This window comes from Aspergillus fijiensis (genome assembly GCF_003184825.1).
Source record: "Aspergillus fijiensis CBS 313.89 unplaced genomic scaffold BO72scaffold_8, whole genome shotgun sequence".
NCBI lineage: Eukaryota > Fungi > Ascomycota > Eurotiomycetes > Eurotiales > Aspergillaceae > Aspergillus > Aspergillus fijiensis.
In genome coordinates this window covers 689,844-706,797 of record NW_024468984.1, presented here as the reverse complement: position 1 = coordinate 706,797, position 16,954 = coordinate 689,844, and the positions used below count along the sequence as shown (strand labels likewise).

At 53.8% G+C, this 16,954-nt stretch overlaps 6 protein-coding genes across 6 annotated transcripts; 3 read left to right on the top strand and 3 right to left on the bottom strand.

Moving 5' to 3' along the window:
• Positions 1-1,669: 1,669 nt before the first annotated feature.
• On the top strand, positions 1,670-2,683 carry BO72DRAFT_370886 (nuclear envelope protein Cut8; the record flags this gene model as incomplete). The annotated part of the gene is made up of 2 exons (XM_040940980.1): positions 1,670-1,748; positions 1,818-2,683. 2 exons carry the CDS (start codon positions 1,670-1,672, stop codon positions 2,681-2,683), a joined length of 945 nt encoding a protein of 314 aa, XP_040804734.1.
• Positions 2,684-3,917: 1,234 nt separating this feature from the next.
• BO72DRAFT_445301 (DUF3984 domain-containing protein) lies at positions 3,918-5,998 on the bottom strand. Its single transcript, XM_040944009.1, has 2 exons — positions 5,681-5,998; positions 3,918-5,587 (listed from the first exon to the last, which is right to left on the bottom strand). Exons 1-2 carry the CDS (start codon positions 5,684-5,686, stop codon positions 4,097-4,099), a joined length of 1,497 nt encoding a protein of 498 aa, XP_040804733.1. The 5' UTR covers positions 5,687-5,998; the 3' UTR covers positions 3,918-4,096.
• A 619-nt stretch (positions 5,999-6,617) lies between these two features.
• On the top strand, positions 6,618-9,816 carry BO72DRAFT_287076 (uncharacterized protein). The gene is made up of 5 exons (XM_040940335.1): positions 6,618-7,560; positions 7,619-8,575; positions 8,634-8,951; positions 9,008-9,189; positions 9,334-9,816. The coding sequence occupies exons 1-5, from the start codon at positions 6,729-6,731 to the stop codon at positions 9,682-9,684; spliced, it is 2,640 nt and encodes an 879-aa protein (XP_040804732.1). The 5' UTR covers positions 6,618-6,728; the 3' UTR covers positions 9,685-9,816.
• A 31-nt stretch (positions 9,817-9,847) lies between these two features.
• BO72DRAFT_475296 (acetolactate synthase regulatory subunit) lies at positions 9,848-11,396 on the bottom strand. Its single transcript, XM_040947319.1, has 2 exons — positions 10,502-11,396; positions 9,848-10,322 (listed from the first exon to the last, which is right to left on the bottom strand). The coding sequence occupies exons 1-2, from the start codon at positions 11,314-11,316 to the stop codon at positions 10,145-10,147; spliced, it is 993 nt and encodes a 330-aa protein (XP_040804731.1). The 5' UTR covers positions 11,317-11,396; the 3' UTR covers positions 9,848-10,144.
• Positions 11,397-11,913: 517 nt separating this feature from the next.
• On the top strand, positions 11,914-14,630 carry BO72DRAFT_483819 (KH domain-containing protein). The gene is made up of 9 exons (XM_040947828.1): positions 11,914-12,291; positions 12,350-12,429; positions 12,508-12,669; positions 12,885-12,906; positions 12,982-13,034; positions 13,102-13,266; positions 13,319-13,527; positions 13,581-14,130; positions 14,196-14,630. The coding sequence occupies exons 1-9, from the start codon at positions 12,093-12,095 to the stop codon at positions 14,217-14,219; spliced, it is 1,464 nt and encodes a 487-aa protein (XP_040804730.1). The 5' UTR covers positions 11,914-12,092; the 3' UTR covers positions 14,220-14,630.
• BO72DRAFT_445296 (putative RecQ family helicase RecQ) lies at positions 14,627-16,801 on the bottom strand. Its single transcript, XM_040944008.1, has 4 exons — positions 16,682-16,801; positions 16,502-16,620; positions 16,365-16,399; positions 14,627-16,302 (listed from the first exon to the last, which is right to left on the bottom strand). The coding sequence occupies exons 1-4, from the start codon at positions 16,759-16,761 to the stop codon at positions 14,857-14,859; spliced, it is 1,680 nt and encodes a 559-aa protein (XP_040804729.1). The 5' UTR covers positions 16,762-16,801; the 3' UTR covers positions 14,627-14,856.
• Between the last annotated feature and the right edge of the window lie 153 nt (positions 16,802-16,954).

Here is a 16,954-nt window from a genome sequence, read left to right as displayed (position 1 = left end):
TGTAGGAATTGGTCTATTTGCGGGATGATCTTGAGAGAGAAGGTCGGTATGGGGGCAGACAGGGCTGCTTGACGGAGCTGATGCGTACATGCACTGTAAGTTACTGTAGATATCGATCTATGGGCGGGAATATCAACCTTCTTTTTATTGTTACGGTGTCTGACCGATGACAATGTCTAGCGTTGTGCCATGAGTTCTTTAGCGTTCCTTGACTCTTCCGGTATCGGGTGGGCTAATCCTGAAATTTCAGTCTTACTGTTCGCAGAAAAATAAAGATGGGAGGGGAGGAAGGCAACCCCGCAAGGATGGTGGTAGATGTTGATGGTGAAGTTTTGGCGCAAGGTCGTTCTCTGCGTTGTGCTCTATCTACTGGTAACTGATCTAAACTCATCCACGTCGACAGTGCATTGCCTGTGTGAGGCTGACTTAAGTCCATTACTGGGGCATGTATCTATCCGAGTTTCAGGATCACGACTGGAGATAACTACAACATTGACGGAGAGTTTAGTTGATCTATTGGCGCTGCCGGTGGCCTTGGTATTGCTGGTTTTGGAGGGGGGGTTTGTTGGCGTGAGTGGCCATGAATCTATCTACTTCGCCTAAAATGAATGGTTCGCTTGCGAGAGACGCCAATGTGTTCATGACGGCTGAGGACCCTTCGAGTACAGTACCTGACTGGCTTGGTATCCCTAGAGCATGGTGGCAATGCTGTCATGGTCATATTTGGCTCAGATGCGGTTTGATCTGAGTCAACCAGCGTGGTTAATTTCCGAGATGATCTAGATATGTGAGACTGCTTTCAGACTATTGCAATCGTGCAGAGAGCAGCTCTGTATGGTTCATGTAGGATTCAAGTGCTTCTGAGAGGAAGGAAGGGATCCCAAAGAACGAAAAGAGAACTGGGTAATGTCGGACAGTTTTTTTATTCTCTTCTCTCTACTTATTTTTTAGAGTTGACGCTTGGTTAAGTTGTGGTCATGCGGACGACGAGAACTATGCGGATGGATTGAGAGATTGCTGCTCTACTGCAAGACCCCGGAAATTAAAACAATGCAAGATTTCCTTGCCACGGGGCTGCGGTGCGGATTCTTGCAGACGATGATGAGTTACGGAGTACTGAGTAGTTGTTGTGTTAAAGGGAAGAAGGGAGGGAGATGGTGGTGATATTCAGTAGTGATACTCAGTAGAATAGAATCTCTGATTAAAGAAAGTGCATTGAAGGCTTGCGTTGCCTCCCGCAACCCGTCCCGAGGCTCCACCGCCTCTCGCTCTTCTTTCTTTGCTGTGTCTCTCTCTCTCTTTCCCCACCAAGAAGGCAAACAGTCATTCAGGTTAACTGAAACCTTTCTTAGTCTTTCTTCTCCTCCACTTCATTCCCATTCCTGCAACTCCACCACCAACTACCACCTTCACCACCACCACCACCACTACTACCACCATCTTTCCTTTCCCTTGCTTCTTCTTGCATTTCTTTTCTCTTTCTCCTACTTTTTCAAAACACTCCCCTCTCTCTCTCTCTCTCTCTCTCTTTCTCTCCTAGACATCTCCTCGTGCTCCTAGCTGACGACCTATCCGTCCCTCGTCCTCGTTTTCCCTCCGTTGGCTACGCTACGACCCTTCCTCTCCTTTTTCTCTCTTGCCCAACCTTAAGCGGTCGGTGGCCATCATCATGAACAGTTTGGTGGCTACACCACCTGTGCCTCCTCACCACTTCTACGAACCTTCTCGTCTCTCTCCTTCCCGTCCAAGTAAGATTAAATTCCTTATCAATCCTTTGAAATTGTTTTCCCGTATATTGATTGTCCCCGTCCCTTTAGTGTCTACCCCAACCCACACGCCCAACCGCAAACGGAAAGCTGATGATGATGGCAACGATCACGATGGCCGAATGTCCGCATCTCCCACCAACTCGCCCGCTTTCACTCCTCGAACCCTTCCATCCAACCGACACCATATCAAGCGTGCTCGTCCAAATGTCAGCGGGCGGCCTCTCTCCCTGCCCCGCTTGCTAGAGACCTTGGATACCAATGCTCTCCGGGGCGTTCTCCGCTCCATGTGTGAGCGTCATCCGGCCCTGATGGATGAGGTCATTCATACCGCCCCGCGACCCAGCGTAGCATCCGCACTCCAGGTGCTTCGGAATTATCAGTCCAACCTTCAGTCATCATTCCCGTTGGGCGGCAGCTCTGAATCAGATTACGCCTACAACCGAGTCCGGCAGCCTTTGGGGAGTTTGTTGGACGCCCTGAGTGACTTTACACCACATTTCCTCCCGCCAAACGAAACACAACCCTCCGTATCCTTGAGCTATTTAGATGGGGCAACCGACATAATTCACGCTTTGCCCCGGTGGCACACACCTCAAAACAATCTAGAGCGGGACTCTGCGTACGACGAGATTTGCAAGGCCTGGATCTTGGTGATTCGGGAGGCTGCCAAACGTGGCGGTGGTATTCAGTTACAGTACGGTGGTTGGGATCAGAAACTGGCAAAACACAACCAAAACTCCGGCGGTAAACTGCAGGCAGCCGTCAATGAGCTCGGTTCCAGCTTAGGGTGGATGCACAGACCGGATGCCCAAGGCTATGGAAGCCCTGGAGGTAATGACCTTGGATCCATTCGCGAGCAACTCTTGTCGGGCACATACGGGCTCGGCACCCCAGTCAAGGTTGGGCCATGGTAATGCCGCCAACAATTGACTGCCAGCTTCATCTTCTCCCATCTTCTTCCTCCGACCTACTCCAAGAACAACATCCTTCACGACGCTTCTTTCACCGCCCTCCCCATTCAGAGCTAGTGTCCGAAACCTCGACCGTGCAATGTCCACGTATGATACGATCACGATACTTTATCGCATGAAACTAGACTTGAGGGTCAGCTTGGCGTTTTGCAGTGTGCAAGCAAACATTTTTTTCTGTCTTTTGCTTTAATGTGTCATACTTTGGGAAGCCGCCGCCTTCATCGCCTACTCTCGATCTAGATTGCCAGATTTCAGGCCCCGGGTTCAATCTTTTTTCTTTGTGTTCAACATGTTCCATGCATCCAGATCCTCCTTGCATTGATACAGTCCGGCATGGTTTTTCATCTTTCTTTCGAACATTGACTTCTTCATTCCTTTCCTGCATCCATGCGACTTCATTGCATTCATCTTATCATATCACGACGAAGCCTCAAACATTTCCGTTGACTGACCAACATACCCTGTTGTCGTCCCACAATCCTGTATACCCTTTCATTCCATAATGTTCCCTCAACTAATATCATCCTACCGGTGTCTGGCTTGTTCATTGGGGTTTTGCAAGGAGGCTTTCTCTACATTTTCTGCCGACCTCCGGGGGCCAAGTTCTACGTGTCAATCTAAATAAAGAAGCAACAAAGAGCATTCGTTTTAGCAGTGGTGGAGGCTTGTACAGTTCACTCGGAGCGAATTGGGAGAATTTCAATGCAAATGCAGGGGTTGGGCTCTATACATCTGTCCTAATCGGTTAGTCGACGTCCCTTTCGAGCAAAACCACAAATCTTAAGCTGCATGCAGTGCCAAGGTAGCAGACACCAATTCAAAAGCTCAATTGAAGCTCGATGGTTTTAGCAGTTGAGATATATGGTATTTCTGTCTTAGCTGGGTGATCAGAGAAAACTTATCCAGGGTCGAAAACAAAAACCCTTCCATCGAACACGCATCTGTAGCTCCCTGTAGTATGTAGGTCAATGGTCCCTCCGCTAGTGACTCGTAGGTGAGTGAGCCTCGCTCCTCCTCAATGTTATGGCATCTGCGGGGACACACTGTACAGCTCACACCAGCGTCATCTACGATCCAATAACAAAGCAATGAAATCCTCGTGGACAAAGACATCTGCCTGTGCATTTATGTGTCCCGTGGCTGCGCCGTACAGAGCAGGAAGGAGAGGCCCGATGCGGGGGGGGGGGGGGGGGGGGGGAAATACTATGTCGATCCCGCAGGGTACAGTAGACGGGTACATACACAAACAGGGCGCACACAGCATACGGGCCAGTTCTTTTTGCATTAAATAGGGAGGGAGGGAGGGTTTGCCTCTCGGGCCCAGTCCAGACAAAAGGGAGGGAGAGGAAATCGAACTCAAGACAGCGCACGTTTCACAACCCGGAACAGCCAGCCTGCATCTCCCCAGCCGCCTTGGTCTCCGGGCTTCTCGCAGACGGAAAGGACTTCCGATTCGGCGATGGAGATTGTGTCGGTGTCGTCTGCTCCAATTGATGGTGTTGCTGCTACTGCTACATGGGTCGATGAGGGGTCATTTTCAACGTTATCGGCTGAAGGGTGAGGGGGATGGTCTGCGATGGTGATGGTTCGGGATTCGACTACAGTGCCGTCATTGCCGGTGCCACCACCACCACCACCAAAGGAAAGCGGCCAGTCCTCGACGCCGAATAGGGTCCATTCGACCATGCGGTCGATCCAGCTGCCGAGTCCGAAGCCTCGCTCCCGCGTGAGGCGTTGCAGTTCTTGCTCGTCGATCTCGTCTGACTCGTCGCCCGAGTCGAGGTACGGGTAGTCGGAGGTGAAGGACGAGAGGTCGTCGTCGATCTCCTCTTCCTCGTCGAATTTGGCGTTCTCGTCGCGTTGGATGGATGCCATCTCGGCGCGGATGCGCTCGTCGACGAAGTCGGGGATGAGGGGGCGGTTCTGTTGTTGTTGTTGTTGTTGTTGCTGTTGTTCCTCGATCTTTTGCGTACTGGTGCTGGTGCTGGTGCTGGTGCTGGTCAGAAGGTCGGCCGTTCTGCTTTCGCGGCGGGAGGAGGCTGTGGTCGATGTTGCAGTAGTGGCCATGCCTAGACTGGTCATGGCAAGGTCGGCTCTACTGGCCACCCGGCTGCTGGGGCGGGACCGTGAAGCCCGTCTGGATCGGGAGTTGGCCGCGGCTGGTGTGGAACGTCCGGACCGGCCATGTCGAGGACTACCTCCGTAGGACCAGCTATGATGGTGGTGGTAGTGGTTGTGGTTGAGGAAGTCCAGGCTGAGTTGATGGTCGTCAGAGACGAGGCTCGTCGAGCTCTGTCGTTTCACGAGCCAGCTCTGGCCTTTTTCTTCGCGGGTCGAGGAAGCGAGTGCGATGCCTGCGCGGAGCATCCATTCTGTGTCTTGATGGTGGTTTGCAGGGTGACGGGTACGGGTGCTACGGTTAGTGTGGTGGGTTTGGTGAGGTTGATGCTGCTGCTGCTGATTATGATGATGATGGAGGGGGCTGCTCGCACTCCGGGCTTGTAGGTTGGGGTCGCTGGCGTGGTGGATGCGGCTGGAGCTCTTGCTCCGGGGATGGTGTCGCGTGCGGGACCCGCTGCGGGAGTGGGAGTGCGAAAGCACCCCCGGAGTGCCGGGCACGGAGAAGCTAGCCAAATAAGACCTTGCGGTGGGCGGGTCCGGGCTGTCTTGGTGGTTGTGGTGGGGATGGTTGAAGTAGTCTGGAACCTCTGCCTCCTCCTCCTCCCCCTCCTCGTCGGCGAGAAATCGAGGATTTAATGGAGCGAGAGAGACATGGTGCAGAGAAGGATATGATCGTCGCGATCGAAAGGCGCTCTGGACTGGTGGCTGCGCGGGGACCTGGGTTTGCTACAATAGGTGATGGTGTTAGATGAGCATGGTGTAGGAAGGAGAAGGGGACGGAGTAGATTGCATCTCGAAGTATATAGATAGAGTGCTTACCTCCATCTGGCAGGATCCGATCGATTGGATCGGAGATAACGTGAGAGACTGGGATGAGAAAGTGACTCAAATGACAAATGTGGAGAGAGCGAGAGAGAGCGAGAAACGAAGGAATCGGAAGTTGGAAGGGAGCAAATGGAGTCCTTAAGAGGAAATTGTCGGCTCTCTGAGACTGGGATTAGCCTTGGCCCGCGCATGTGAAAATGCGGGCAGAACAAGACAGCCTGGAGGACAATGGCACCACCAACGATAAGTTGATCATCATGCATCTATCACTCCACCCTTCAATCAGTCGTTCCTACTTCAGATGGACCGAGGTCAGCACTCGGGATTTAAAGGCAGTCCTTACGAGGTGGTGGTTGGATCGGAATGGTAAAACCGCGTTGGCTGGGAATTGGTGCTCGTGTGGTGAGGCGAAAGTCAATCCACTAACCAATTAACCTACACAACAGTTCCAAGTTGTAACCCTTTCTATTTTTATGCAGGCAAGCTGCTAATCTACAGATTAGATCGCAACAGCTGGGACTACTCTATGTACTGTAGGACATAACTTTTTGGTTTTACAGAGGAGGTGATTCATAGGCAGTACGACTTCAATTACTTCATGTGCTTGCTTCACCATCAGCTCCTGACCAAGTCACTTGGACTGTTGTGTGCTATGGTCAACCTCATACCTCGTACAAATAACAAGTTACCTGTACTTGCAGTGGAACGCCACACCGCCCTGGCGAGGGAAGATCCGCTCTCCGTCGGCTTGCTTGTCCATCTTCCAACTACATCCTTCATCTTTCATCATTCATCATTGATTTTCTTGGAACCGAGTTGACCCTACGTCTTTCCTTGGAGCTCAAGCTTCCGTATACCTGTTTCCCCTTTAGTTCCCTCATTCGCTGGTGTCCTTAACTCCCTTCAGCCTCCTTGAAACCTGTAGCCATTACCTATCTCCTACCTTGTCTGCCCAGGCGCCTATCTGATCCCCTCCCGTCTCTTATCGTGACACTGAGCTAGTCTTCCTTCATCAACCACCTCCACCACCACCAGCTCCGTCATGACGGACGAGGCAGCCAGGCCTCTGTTGGACGGTGATTCTAGGCCGGGCTCACTTCATCCAGTTCCTTCACCCAAGGATGGAAAGACACCTTCTCTCACTTATCAGGAGCCTCGACCGTATGAATTGTCCGATGAATCCGCTCCGCTTCTAGTCCGTCGGGATGACGATGAGTTTCTGGGGTACGGCGGGACCGACCCCAGACAACGACGTGCTTCCGATCTCTCGCGCCGCTCCCTCTCCTCGGACCCCTCCTTGAAGAAACGACGGGGCAAAATTCGATGGCCCATTTTCTGCGCCGTGATCTCAATCCTTGCGGTCGCTGCAATACTGGTCTTTGCTTTTATTGCCCCAGCAGCTGTAAAGGAGTACGTGAAAGATGCAACGGTCTTCAACCCCACCAATGTGTCAATTGAATCGACGACCGCTACGGGAGTCCGTGCTCGTGTACAAGGGAACCTGATCCTTGATGCACAGCGCATCAAAAAGAGACCAGTACGGGATCTAGGTCGTTTCGTCACCTGGATTGGAAGAGAGGTCGAGACCGGAGAGGCCGAGGTGGAAGTAAATCTACCCGAGTACGGCAATGTCCTCGTCGGTACCGCCTCTCTGCCCCCACTCAACATCAATATCCAGAACGGCCATGTCAATCATGTCGATTTCATTGCAGATCTGGTGGCAGGCGATGTGGAAGGCGTTCGCTCACTAGCCCTGGACTGGCTCGACGGCAGACTCGGCCACGTTCGTGTAGATGGCAGAGCAACAATGCATCTCCAATCCGGCTTGTTGGATTTGGGCACACAGACGATCACTGACACGATCGTCTTGCAAGGTATGTATTGCGGCGCGAATTTCTCTTATGCTCCACAGCAGGCTGACCCAATCGACAGAGGGCGACTTTCCCCCGGTGCCCACGGTCAACGTGACCGGTCTTAACGTTCATGATGCGGACACCCCTGGAGATGAAGGAGCAATGGTCGTGGACGCGTCCGTTGCTGCTATGATCCAATCCCCTTTCTCCCTTAGCATCCCTCCACTTGGTTTCACAGTCCTGGTGCCCAACTGCTCTCCAGGGGACCCATACATCACAGTGGCCGGTGCCATGACCGAAGGATTCCCGGTCACTCCCGGCAAAACAACACTGATTAATGTCAGCGCCCTGATTCGAGGTCTTTCGGACGACTTGACGAAAAGTTGCCCAGGAGAAAAGAGCTCGCCGCTTGACTTCCTTGTCAAAAGTTACGTTCATGGCCGTGGAACAACTGTCTACGTCCGTGGAGCCGATGCGCCCTCCTTGGATACTCCAGACTGGATTGTGGACATACTAAAAAGTGTGACGGTACCGTTCCAGTTTACTGGCCATACCTTGGATAACCTTGTCCGCAATTTCACCATGTCGGATGTGCACTTCAGCTTGCCTGACCCTCTGGCAGAGCCGGACTCGCCTGAATCCCGTCCAACAGTCTCTGCTCTGGTGAAGGTCTTGATAGGGCTACCGAAGGAGGTTGGACTCGAATTCGATGTGCCCCGGGTCCGGGCCAATGCTGATGTGCTCTATCTCAACCGCAAGGTTGGAGTCTTGGATCTCAACAAGTGGCAGCCGGCCAACTCAACCTTGCTTGAAGATGTCGACGGTACCCCGGCAGTGCTGGTTGACTTTGCCATCAAAAACGCCCCGCTGAGGGTTACTGACGATAATGTTCTCACGGACCTTCTCCAAGATCTCATCTTTTCTGGTAAAATTATCAAGCTGAACGTGACAGCCAATGTAGATGCGGAAGTATCCACGGGACTCGGCATCCTGACGGTCCGCGAGATACCAGCCGAAGGAGAGGTTATCGTCAAGCGTTAGTCGCTTAGCTGCTCTGCACCATGAGGCTACTATCCAAACTGACTATTACTTAGCCCCGTACGGTGGCTCACTCGATGAATTCAAGCCACAGATTGAGTCGCTCAAATTAGGCGACACGACTGCGTCTTCACTACTCGTGGAAACGAAAGTCAATATTACGAATCCTACGCCGTATGCTGCTGCAATACCCCTGATAGATTTCGTAATGCTCTTCAATGGCTCAACAGTGGCCCACTTGACGGCAAAAAACGCCAAAATAACCCCCGGATCAAACAGCGGTCTTCACGTGGACCTCTTATGGAGTCCCCTCGGCTTTGATGGCCCATCTGGTGCCAGCGCTGGACGGGACCTGTTGTCCCAATATATCTCAGGTAAGCTGAACCGACAACACTGCAGCCGTTTCGGTACCTGATTTGTACTGCTGTAGGCTCCAATACTACGGTTACCATACGGACACACGAGAAGAGTATTCCCGCACTACCAGGGCTAGGACGGGCGCTTTCAAGATTGAGTCTGGACGTGCAGATTCCTCGTATCCCTGTCCCTCGGGCACCGGGACACGAGCCTGATGCGGGCAACGGGTCCATGGGATTTATACAGGGAGCTACGGTAATTTCTACTTTCATGGAGCTTGTCCTTTTGTTATGACGATGATGACATTGGATGCCATGTAGCCCTTGATGTACGATGTCATCATCGCGCGGGCACACCTCGGCTTGGTGAAACTGACTAATGCGATCTGAGTGCTCTTAGATGCACTTGTGGTCATCGACGGCCGAGTTCACACTGTCTTCGCCGTTCCCCAACACAACAATCGAGATCACTTCGATCGATGCTCAGGCGTTCTACCAAGCAGAGAGCGAGGAGGCAGAAGTCGGCTCTATCGACTACCGGATTCCGTTTCCGGTCCCTCCAGGTCTATCTGTGACTCCGCGATTGCCAGTAGATTTGAAGCTGGGCGGAATTGGCTACGATGCGTTGAGACGAGCCCTTGGCGGCTCTCTCCAGCTAGACGCCATCGCGAAGGTTGGCGTGCAGATCCAGCATTATAGGGACTGGGTGGTGTATCATGGCAAGGGCATCAAAGCAAAGGTAAAGCTGTGATACGAATTTCCTTGGTTCATCGGGCCAAGTCGGAGTTTGGGATTCGGGAGTTTCTTTTCGGCATAGAAATTTTGGTTTGGCATCGACTGGGATGCTATTCAGGTCGCAAGAAGAACAAGTCAATGGCGCCTTGCCACTAGTTTACACTCATATCACAAGAATAGCAACGTTCCAATAGCTTACCTTAAGCCATGCCTAAGAAAGTGGCGCCGTGTCTCAGCTGCCTAGTGACTATCTATTGAGTGTGATCGCACCTACTTCACTCAATGACTCATAGCCTGACCAGTAGGTAGATACATATGGAGGGCTTTCATGACGTAACATTTCGGAAAGTAACCTAGCGCAAGCGAATTGACCAATTTACAGGGAAAGCAGTCTGCTTCGAAACATAGAGAAAAGGATACGGATTGTTTTTTCATTGCAGGATATTGAACGTTGGATATTAGAGGAAGGACAATTTTTAGCCAGGAGGAAGGGTGCTAGCATCGACAACGTCGGCAGCATCCTTCTCAAGCTCCTCGGTAGGCTCAAAGAGAGGAGAACGGGGCAGGGCCATGAGACCGGTGCGAGTGGATTCGAGGACACCGAAGGGAGCGATGAGCTTCATGAAGGAGTCGATACGGGAAGGCTTAGCAGAACTGTTTAATTCGGATATTAGTTTCCCATTCGTCTTTTTTGTCAAAATGATATTCAACCCCCCCCCCCCCCCCCCCCCCACCCCTTTTTTTTTTTTTTTTTTTTTTTTTTTTTTTTTTTTTTTTTTTTTTTTTTTTTTTTTTTTTTTTTTTTTTTTTTTTTTTTTTTTGAAATGACTCACACTTCGACAATGCAGTTGTTGGTACTGATATCCAGCACCTTACCACCGAACTGGTGAGTCAGGCGGGTGATGGCGTCGAGATGCTCGTGCTTGTGGCGGAGGGCCTGACTGTGCGGCAGGTTGCGGGGGTGGTACTCGGTCTTCGCGATATGCTGCTTGGCGTCGCTCTGGCCCTGCTCGCCGGGGGTGGTGATCTCGCGGTGGTGCTGGAGCAGCTCCTCGAAGAACTCCGGGCCGAGGATGCTGACCTTGGCGAGGAGGAGCTCGCGCTGCACCAGCGCGGAGTCGGTGTAGTCCAGCACCGCCCAGACGGGGACCAGGTCGTCCAGCTGGCGGCGGGCCTGCTCGACGACGCCGTCCTGGCCCTGCAGCACGATGGTCATGCGGGACAGATCCTCGACCTCGGTGTTGCACACCACCAGACTGTCGATGTTGAAGCCTCGCGCCGCCAGGATCCCGGACACCCGGGACAGCACGCCCGGCTCGTTCTGCACCAGACAGTTCAGGATGTGCCGCTTCGGCGGGTTCGTCGGCACCGAGGGCGTCTCGTACAGGATCGACGAGACCGCCGTCGGCGCGTCCCATTGCGGCGACGCATCGTTGACGGGCAGCGGCAGCGGAGACCGGCGGTGCAGCGCCTTGTAGGCGAGCGCGGAGGTGGAGCTGGACGAGGCCCGGGAGGAGGAGGTGGTGGTCGTCGTTGTCGTTGTGAATCGCGGAAGCGTAGCGGCCAGGCGCGAGGTGCGGCTGGCCACAGCCAGGAAGGGCGTCGATGACGCTGTCGCAGACAGCATCACGGGGCGCCGGAATGCCATGATCGCCTGGTGGGGGGTAGAGCAGGCTTCAAGGGGCGGCGTTATGGGAGGGCGAGGATGCAAAACCGGGGGATCATGAATTAAGTTTCGCAGTCATCGATGGGCATTTTATGTCGGGGCCGCCTTCCGACCTCGGGGTTGCTGACTCAGTCCTCCGTTCGCCGGTCGCTGCTCGCTGCGCGGCGCTTTCAACGGTCTTACCGCTTTGGGTCTCCCCCCAGCCCAGACTCTCGTCACATGATCTGCTTCGATTCCACTGCATCTTTCCCCATTGGGAGTCTCGCTTTACTTGTACTCCGTAACTCTGCACATCTCTAGGATCGGTGGCTGATAATGGCTCTTGTTGATCACCACTGACTTCTCTCTTGTTTTTCTTGGTGTGATCGACAGTTTGTGTATTGTTCACATGTTGTGCTGAGAAGACACCTACTTGCTACGTGAGTTACATGAGTCCTATTCAGCTGTACTCCGTACTGTGACTGCAGACTGACACTAAACTACGGAACTAGTCCTTAACTTACTCTAATGCACACCCACTCAGCTTAGCGTCCACCAACTGGACGCTCTTCTGTTCTTCAGCAACTCCACCGCCTCCCGGGAAAGTCCTTCGCAGACCAAGACTTCCCAGTAACCTTGCTTTTGGGCCCTATTTTAGCCTTCTTCTCGCTGCCTTCTTATTACTTCTTTGACGTCTCTCCTCATTCCATTCGCTGCGCTCCCTCCTTAAATCCCTTCAATATTCCATTTCTCTCGCCTGTGAACTCTCCGCCACACTCATGGAAGAACACCGCCCCAAACGTTCTCGCTTCGATCAGACCGAGCCTGATTCGCGGCGCTCGTCTCGCTTCGACCGTCGCTCTCGATCTCCGTCGTCGCGACAAACCGAATCTGCTCGAGCCCGCAGCCCCCTTAGTCGAGAGCCTCGCAGTCCCAGCGCAGACCCTGCGAAGAAATCCGATCCTGCTGCCGCTGCTGGTATGTTCGCAAATTGTCTGGCGGTGGAATCGCACAGTGCTGATATGGTTCGATACAGCCGCCGCTGCGGCTAAGATCAACGCCCAGTTGCAAGCGAAGAAAGGAATTCAGCATGTTGACGTTCCCCCAATTCGCTCGGTAAGCACATCCTTCACTCCGTCGGTCGCATACCATCAGTGAAGGAATCATCACACTGACCAGCCCCGGTTTGTTTAGTCCGGAAGTCCTATGCCCAAGTCTGGTTCGCCTGGGGACGTCGATGCTTCAGGGAAGCTGAACGCCGAAATCTACGTTGCCGATGGAGACTATATCAAGGATATCGAGATCAATGATTTGCGCAACCGCTACACGCTGACCAAAGGCTCTACTCAGAAGATGGTAATTACTCCTGTTGCACCTGCTGATCTTCCAGGCATCTTGTTCGCTGGCTGACCAGCCGGCCAGCCGGCGGTCATGCGTTTTCCTCCCTTTGACCCTCTGTTCCTTCGTGTTTTATGATTGTGACTAAAAACTTACCCAAGTCAAACGAACTTATACACAGCATCTCACTTCCCCTCTTTTGCATCTGCTGACCTCCACTGCGTGACATCTAGATCAAGGAAGAAACTGGCGCCGGTACGCCTCCATCTCATACTTTTATCGACTGTTGACTGCTCAAGAAGGAAGCTCATGATTGATTCTTTTCTCAAGATGTCACTACCCGAGGAAACTACTACCCCGATAAGAGCATGGCCACGGCCGCGGTATGTCTCGCCCTTGTTCCGTCTCTCAAGAACCATGAAAATCTGACATTCTCGATGCGTCTCCTAGAACCCTCCGCTTTATCTTCACGTCACGAGCACGAACAAGGAAGGCCTCGAGAAAGCTGTCGCCCTGATCGATGAGCTCATGCAGAAGGAGCTTCCCAATTTGGTCGATGAGCGACGATTCCGCCGGCGAGAGCCGGAACAGGTAGAGCGTGATGAGTTTGGTCGTGTATGAGATATATCCCCAGGTCCACATCTGCTTCGAAGCTAATGGTGTACAGCGGAAATGGCCTGAGGAACGCATTCCCGTTGACCTCGAGCCCATCCCAGGTTTCAACCTCCGCGCTCAGGTCGTTGGCCAGGGCGGCGCATATGTCAAGCACATTCAGTCGAAGACCCGCTGCAAGGTCCAGATCAAGGGCCGTGGATCTGGCTTCATGGAACCCAGCACAGGCCGAGAGAGCGACGAACCTATGTTCTTGCACGTCGCGTGAGTAGTAACAACCTTCCCTAGTCCTTGCTCACCACTCACTGGTATCACAGTGGCCCCGACCCCAATGACGTCCAGAGTGCCAAAGAGCTATGTGAGGACCTCCTTGCCAACGTCCGTGAGCAATATCAGCGCTTCAAGGAGAACCCGCCCCAGCACAGTTACGGCGGTTATGGTCAGCGTGGCGGCGACCGCTATCACGGAGGAGGTTATGGCGGCGGCGGCGGAGGCTATGGCGGCGGCTACGGAAACCACCATCACAGCAGAGACAACAATAGCCACAATTCTCCGTCTGCATCGGCGAGCCCATCCACACAGGGTGCCCTAGGGGCCTCGGGATCGGGTACTCCCAGCGCGGCGGACTACAGCGCCCAGTATGCCCAGTATTATGGATCGGATCCGTATGCAGCCTACGGTGGGTACCAGAACTATGTCGCCTACTACCAGTACTACCAGCAGGCCGCTGCTCAGCAGCAACAGCAGCAACAGTCCCAGAGCCCTGCTCCTCCCCCGCCTCCTCCTGCCGCCGAGGCTCCTCCTCCCCCGCCTCCGGGCTCTGGCTCCCCTCCACCCCCTCCGCCTCCAGGCGGCAGCTACAGTGCAGTAAGTGGTTACCCTCTGACGGATTTGACGAATTGACATACTAACCATTCGATCCATCCTGATAGGTCCCGCCTCCCCCAGGATTGTAATTCTATAGCTAAAGCTACGCACTTGACAAGCAACCTAACAACCCCGTATACTACAGAGCCAGACTGATAATCACCACGCGCAGAACGTGCATTGAAGGAAACTACAGTCATTTTAGCTGCTTACCTACTTACCTACCCAATCAGCGCCTGCATCACGCCGAAATCTAGCTGGCTACTAAAACCGTCCGACTGACTGATTTGCTTGGCTAGTATTTGTAGTATCTGATATGTTTCACTTAACCTTCCTGGCTTGCCCTACTGGGTCACTTGGTGGTGGTGGTGGTGCTGCTGCTACTCGACTTCTGTAGAGAGCCCCAAACCGGAAATTATAGTCCCTGAGGTGTCCTACGATGCATGACCATTCATTCTTGTTGACTTAGAAAAAGCTTATCCTATATTGATTTCTAGCCCATTATAGCTCTCTGTCTTGTCTTAAACATCTAGACATGTTGATTGTCGATAAGCAGGGAACACGGTGTGTGTGCCTTAGGCGATTCGAGGAGAGAGTGAACGCAGCGTAAAGGCTTGCATCCGTTATTATTTAAAATATGGCACTAACCAGATTCTAGAGAGCCTGAGGGGGGCGTAATGATTTCGCTTATGTTTCCCCAGGCGACGTAGGGAGCGGAGCGTTGTCTCAGTAATCGCCGAAATCCCGATACCCCGGGAACATCTCCGGAAACATCTTCTGCATGTACCAGGGGACATGATTCATATCTACAAAGTCGTCGGCGTGGCTTTCCGGCGCCATCCTCGCCTTGCGCTTGGCGACCCCTTGCGAGCCCTCCTTGCAGAAGTCGCACGCAAAGTCGCAAGGAGAGGATGTGGTCGTGGTCGGGTTCATCATCTGGGTCGAACTGGAGGGGGCCTGCGAGCCCATCTTCTCGAGCTCGAGGTCCCCAAAGAAATCCTTGATCATCTCATGTCGGCACCGGGTGGTGGTCTCGCAGTAGCCGATGACCTTCTGGAAGCTGGCCAGCCGGGCGAACTGGTTTTGGACCGTCGAGTTGGTTCGATTGTTGTTGCCGCTGCCGCTGTTGATCGGCCCGCCGGTGCGGTTGCGGGCATTCTCGACATCGCGCTGCAGGCGGTCGAGGATGCGGTCCCGTTCCTGGGTGTTGTAGTAGACGATCGAGGCGGCGGCCCGGCCGTCGCGACCAGCGCGCCCGGATTCCTGGACGAAGCCTTCGAAGCTGCGCGGGGGGCTCCAGTGGATAACGAACCGCACGTGCGGGCTGTCGATGCCCATGCCGAAGGCGGTGGTTGCGACGATGAGGTAGAAGGCTGGCGGGATCGGGGGCGGCTTCCCGTCGCTGCGGCTGCGGGATTGAGAAACAGGCTGGGTCGATGTCCATTCGGTTTGGATGCGAGTTCGCTCCTCCGACGAGAGACCGGCGTGGTAGGCTACGGCATGGATGCGGCCGTCCCAGGCTCGGGAGAGCGCGCTCGCGAGCTTGTCCGAGACAGCCCGGAGGGGCACGTAGATGATCCCGGACACCGGGGGGAGCTTCGCAGCCTCCCCGGCGCCCAATCGCGCCTCTCTGCGGGCCTGCACGGCTTGCAGCCATGCCACAAAGTCCCGGATCTGGAAGTCTTCCGGCTCGGTCGGATCGCTCGCAAAGTCGTCCAAGTACCGGACCTCGTAGTGGATGTTGGGGCGGGCGGAGGGGGTGTTGAAGATCCGGAGCCGGAGCGGATCCAAGCCCAGGAGCTTGATGATGTCGGCGCGGACCCGCGGGGTGGCTGTCGCCGTTAGAGCACTGATCGGGACGGGCGGGTTGGACAGGGCCCGTCGAAACCAGCCGAGTTCCTTGTAGGCCGGCCGGAAGTCATGGCCCCATTCGCTGATGCAATGGGCTTCGTCGATGGCGATGCGAATCAGCTCCCCCTGGGAGTGGATCGTCTGGAGATTCCGCCGGAAGGTCTCGGTCTGGCAGAGCTCTGGGGTCACATACAGGAGCCGAGTCCTCGGATGGCCGGAGAGCAGGTCGTCCAGGATGACCCGTCGTTCGGAGATCGGCGTGGTGGAGTTGATCGTTGCTACTGCGACCCCGATGGCTTGTAGTGCCTTGACCTGATCTGTCTGCATGCCACCACCTGAGTAAATGGAACTGTGGCTATCAACAAAATCCACGAGAGGCTTACCATCAGCGCCAACAGCGGACATATTACAACAGTCACTGTGCAAAAGGGCCAAAATCAGCCAACCAGGTTTGGTGCACGATCACGGAAGCAGGTTAAGCAAAGTGGCAGTCAGGAAGAGTTGGGATGGGCCAACCAACCTCCATGACTGGTTACTGCTGGGAGTTGGAAGCACAGGCTCTTTCCAAACGATGTGTTGGCTTGTAAGAATACATCGTGGCCCTCCACAGCGGCCGTGATCACATCGCGTTGCAGTGGTCTGTTCGTCCCAGATTAGCGGATCTATCAGCGAAAGAGAGGAGAGATCTAGCACCGCGTACCTGAAAGAGTTTTTCTGAAACACACGGCGCAGGTAGAAGTCGAGGTCCACTTTACGGCGCTGCAGACCTCCGCTGACCATATTCGCAGCATCCCAAATAGTATGGAAAATGGGAGTTCGGGGATTGAGGTGAGTCGGGAAGTTCTCACGGAAGCGCGACGCGGTCTTCGAGGAAGGAAAGCGAACACGATACCACGTGATCCGGTATAGTGGTTTTGCCCTACAAAAAGGCAGGAAATGAGGAAGGATGGAGACAAAAAGAATTTAGAAGGAG

What these genes read in the sequence shown, in the direction of transcription:
- BO72DRAFT_445296 (XM_040944008.1), bottom strand. Translation starts at nt 16,761, where the DNA reads ATGGTCAGCGGAGGTCTGCAGCGCCGTAAAGTGGACCTCGACTTCTAC. An exon ending in AGCAGTAACCAGTCATGGAG is followed by an intron (nt 16,400 to 16,501) that starts GTTGGTTGGCCC and finishes CCTTTTGCACAG; the next exon opens with TGACTGTTGTAATATGTCCG. An exon ending in GTCCGCTGTTGGCGCTGATG is followed by an intron (nt 16,303 to 16,364) that starts GTAAGCCTCTCG and finishes GGTGGCATGCAG; the next exon opens with ACAGATCAGGTCAAGGCACT.
- BO72DRAFT_287076 (XM_040940335.1), top strand. Translation starts at nt 6,729, where the DNA reads ATGACGGACGAGGCAGCCAGGCCTCTGTTGGACGGTGATTCTAGGCCG. An exon ending in GTTGTCCCAATATATCTCAG is followed by an intron (nt 8,952 to 9,007) that starts GTAAGCTGAACC and finishes GTACTGCTGTAG; the next exon opens with GCTCCAATACTACGGTTACC. An exon ending in GATTTATACAGGGAGCTACG is followed by an intron (nt 9,190 to 9,333) that starts GTAATTTCTACT and finishes GAGTGCTCTTAG; the next exon opens with ATGCACTTGTGGTCATCGAC.
- BO72DRAFT_475296 (XM_040947319.1), bottom strand. Translation starts at nt 11,316, where the DNA reads ATGGCATTCCGGCGCCCCGTGATGCTGTCTGCGACAGCGTCATCGACG. An exon ending in AACAACTGCATTGTCGAAGT is followed by an intron (nt 10,323 to 10,501) that starts GTGAGTCATTTC and finishes CGAATTAAACAG; the next exon opens with TTCTGCTAAGCCTTCCCGTA.
- BO72DRAFT_483819 (XM_040947828.1), top strand. Translation starts at nt 12,093, where the DNA reads ATGGAAGAACACCGCCCCAAACGTTCTCGCTTCGATCAGACCGAGCCT. An exon ending in ACGTTCCCCCAATTCGCTCG is followed by an intron (nt 12,430 to 12,507) that starts GTAAGCACATCC and finishes CGGTTTGTTTAG; the next exon opens with TCCGGAAGTCCTATGCCCAA. An exon ending in AGCGTGATGAGTTTGGTCGT is followed by an intron (nt 13,267 to 13,318) that starts GTATGAGATATA and finishes AATGGTGTACAG; the next exon opens with CGGAAATGGCCTGAGGAACG.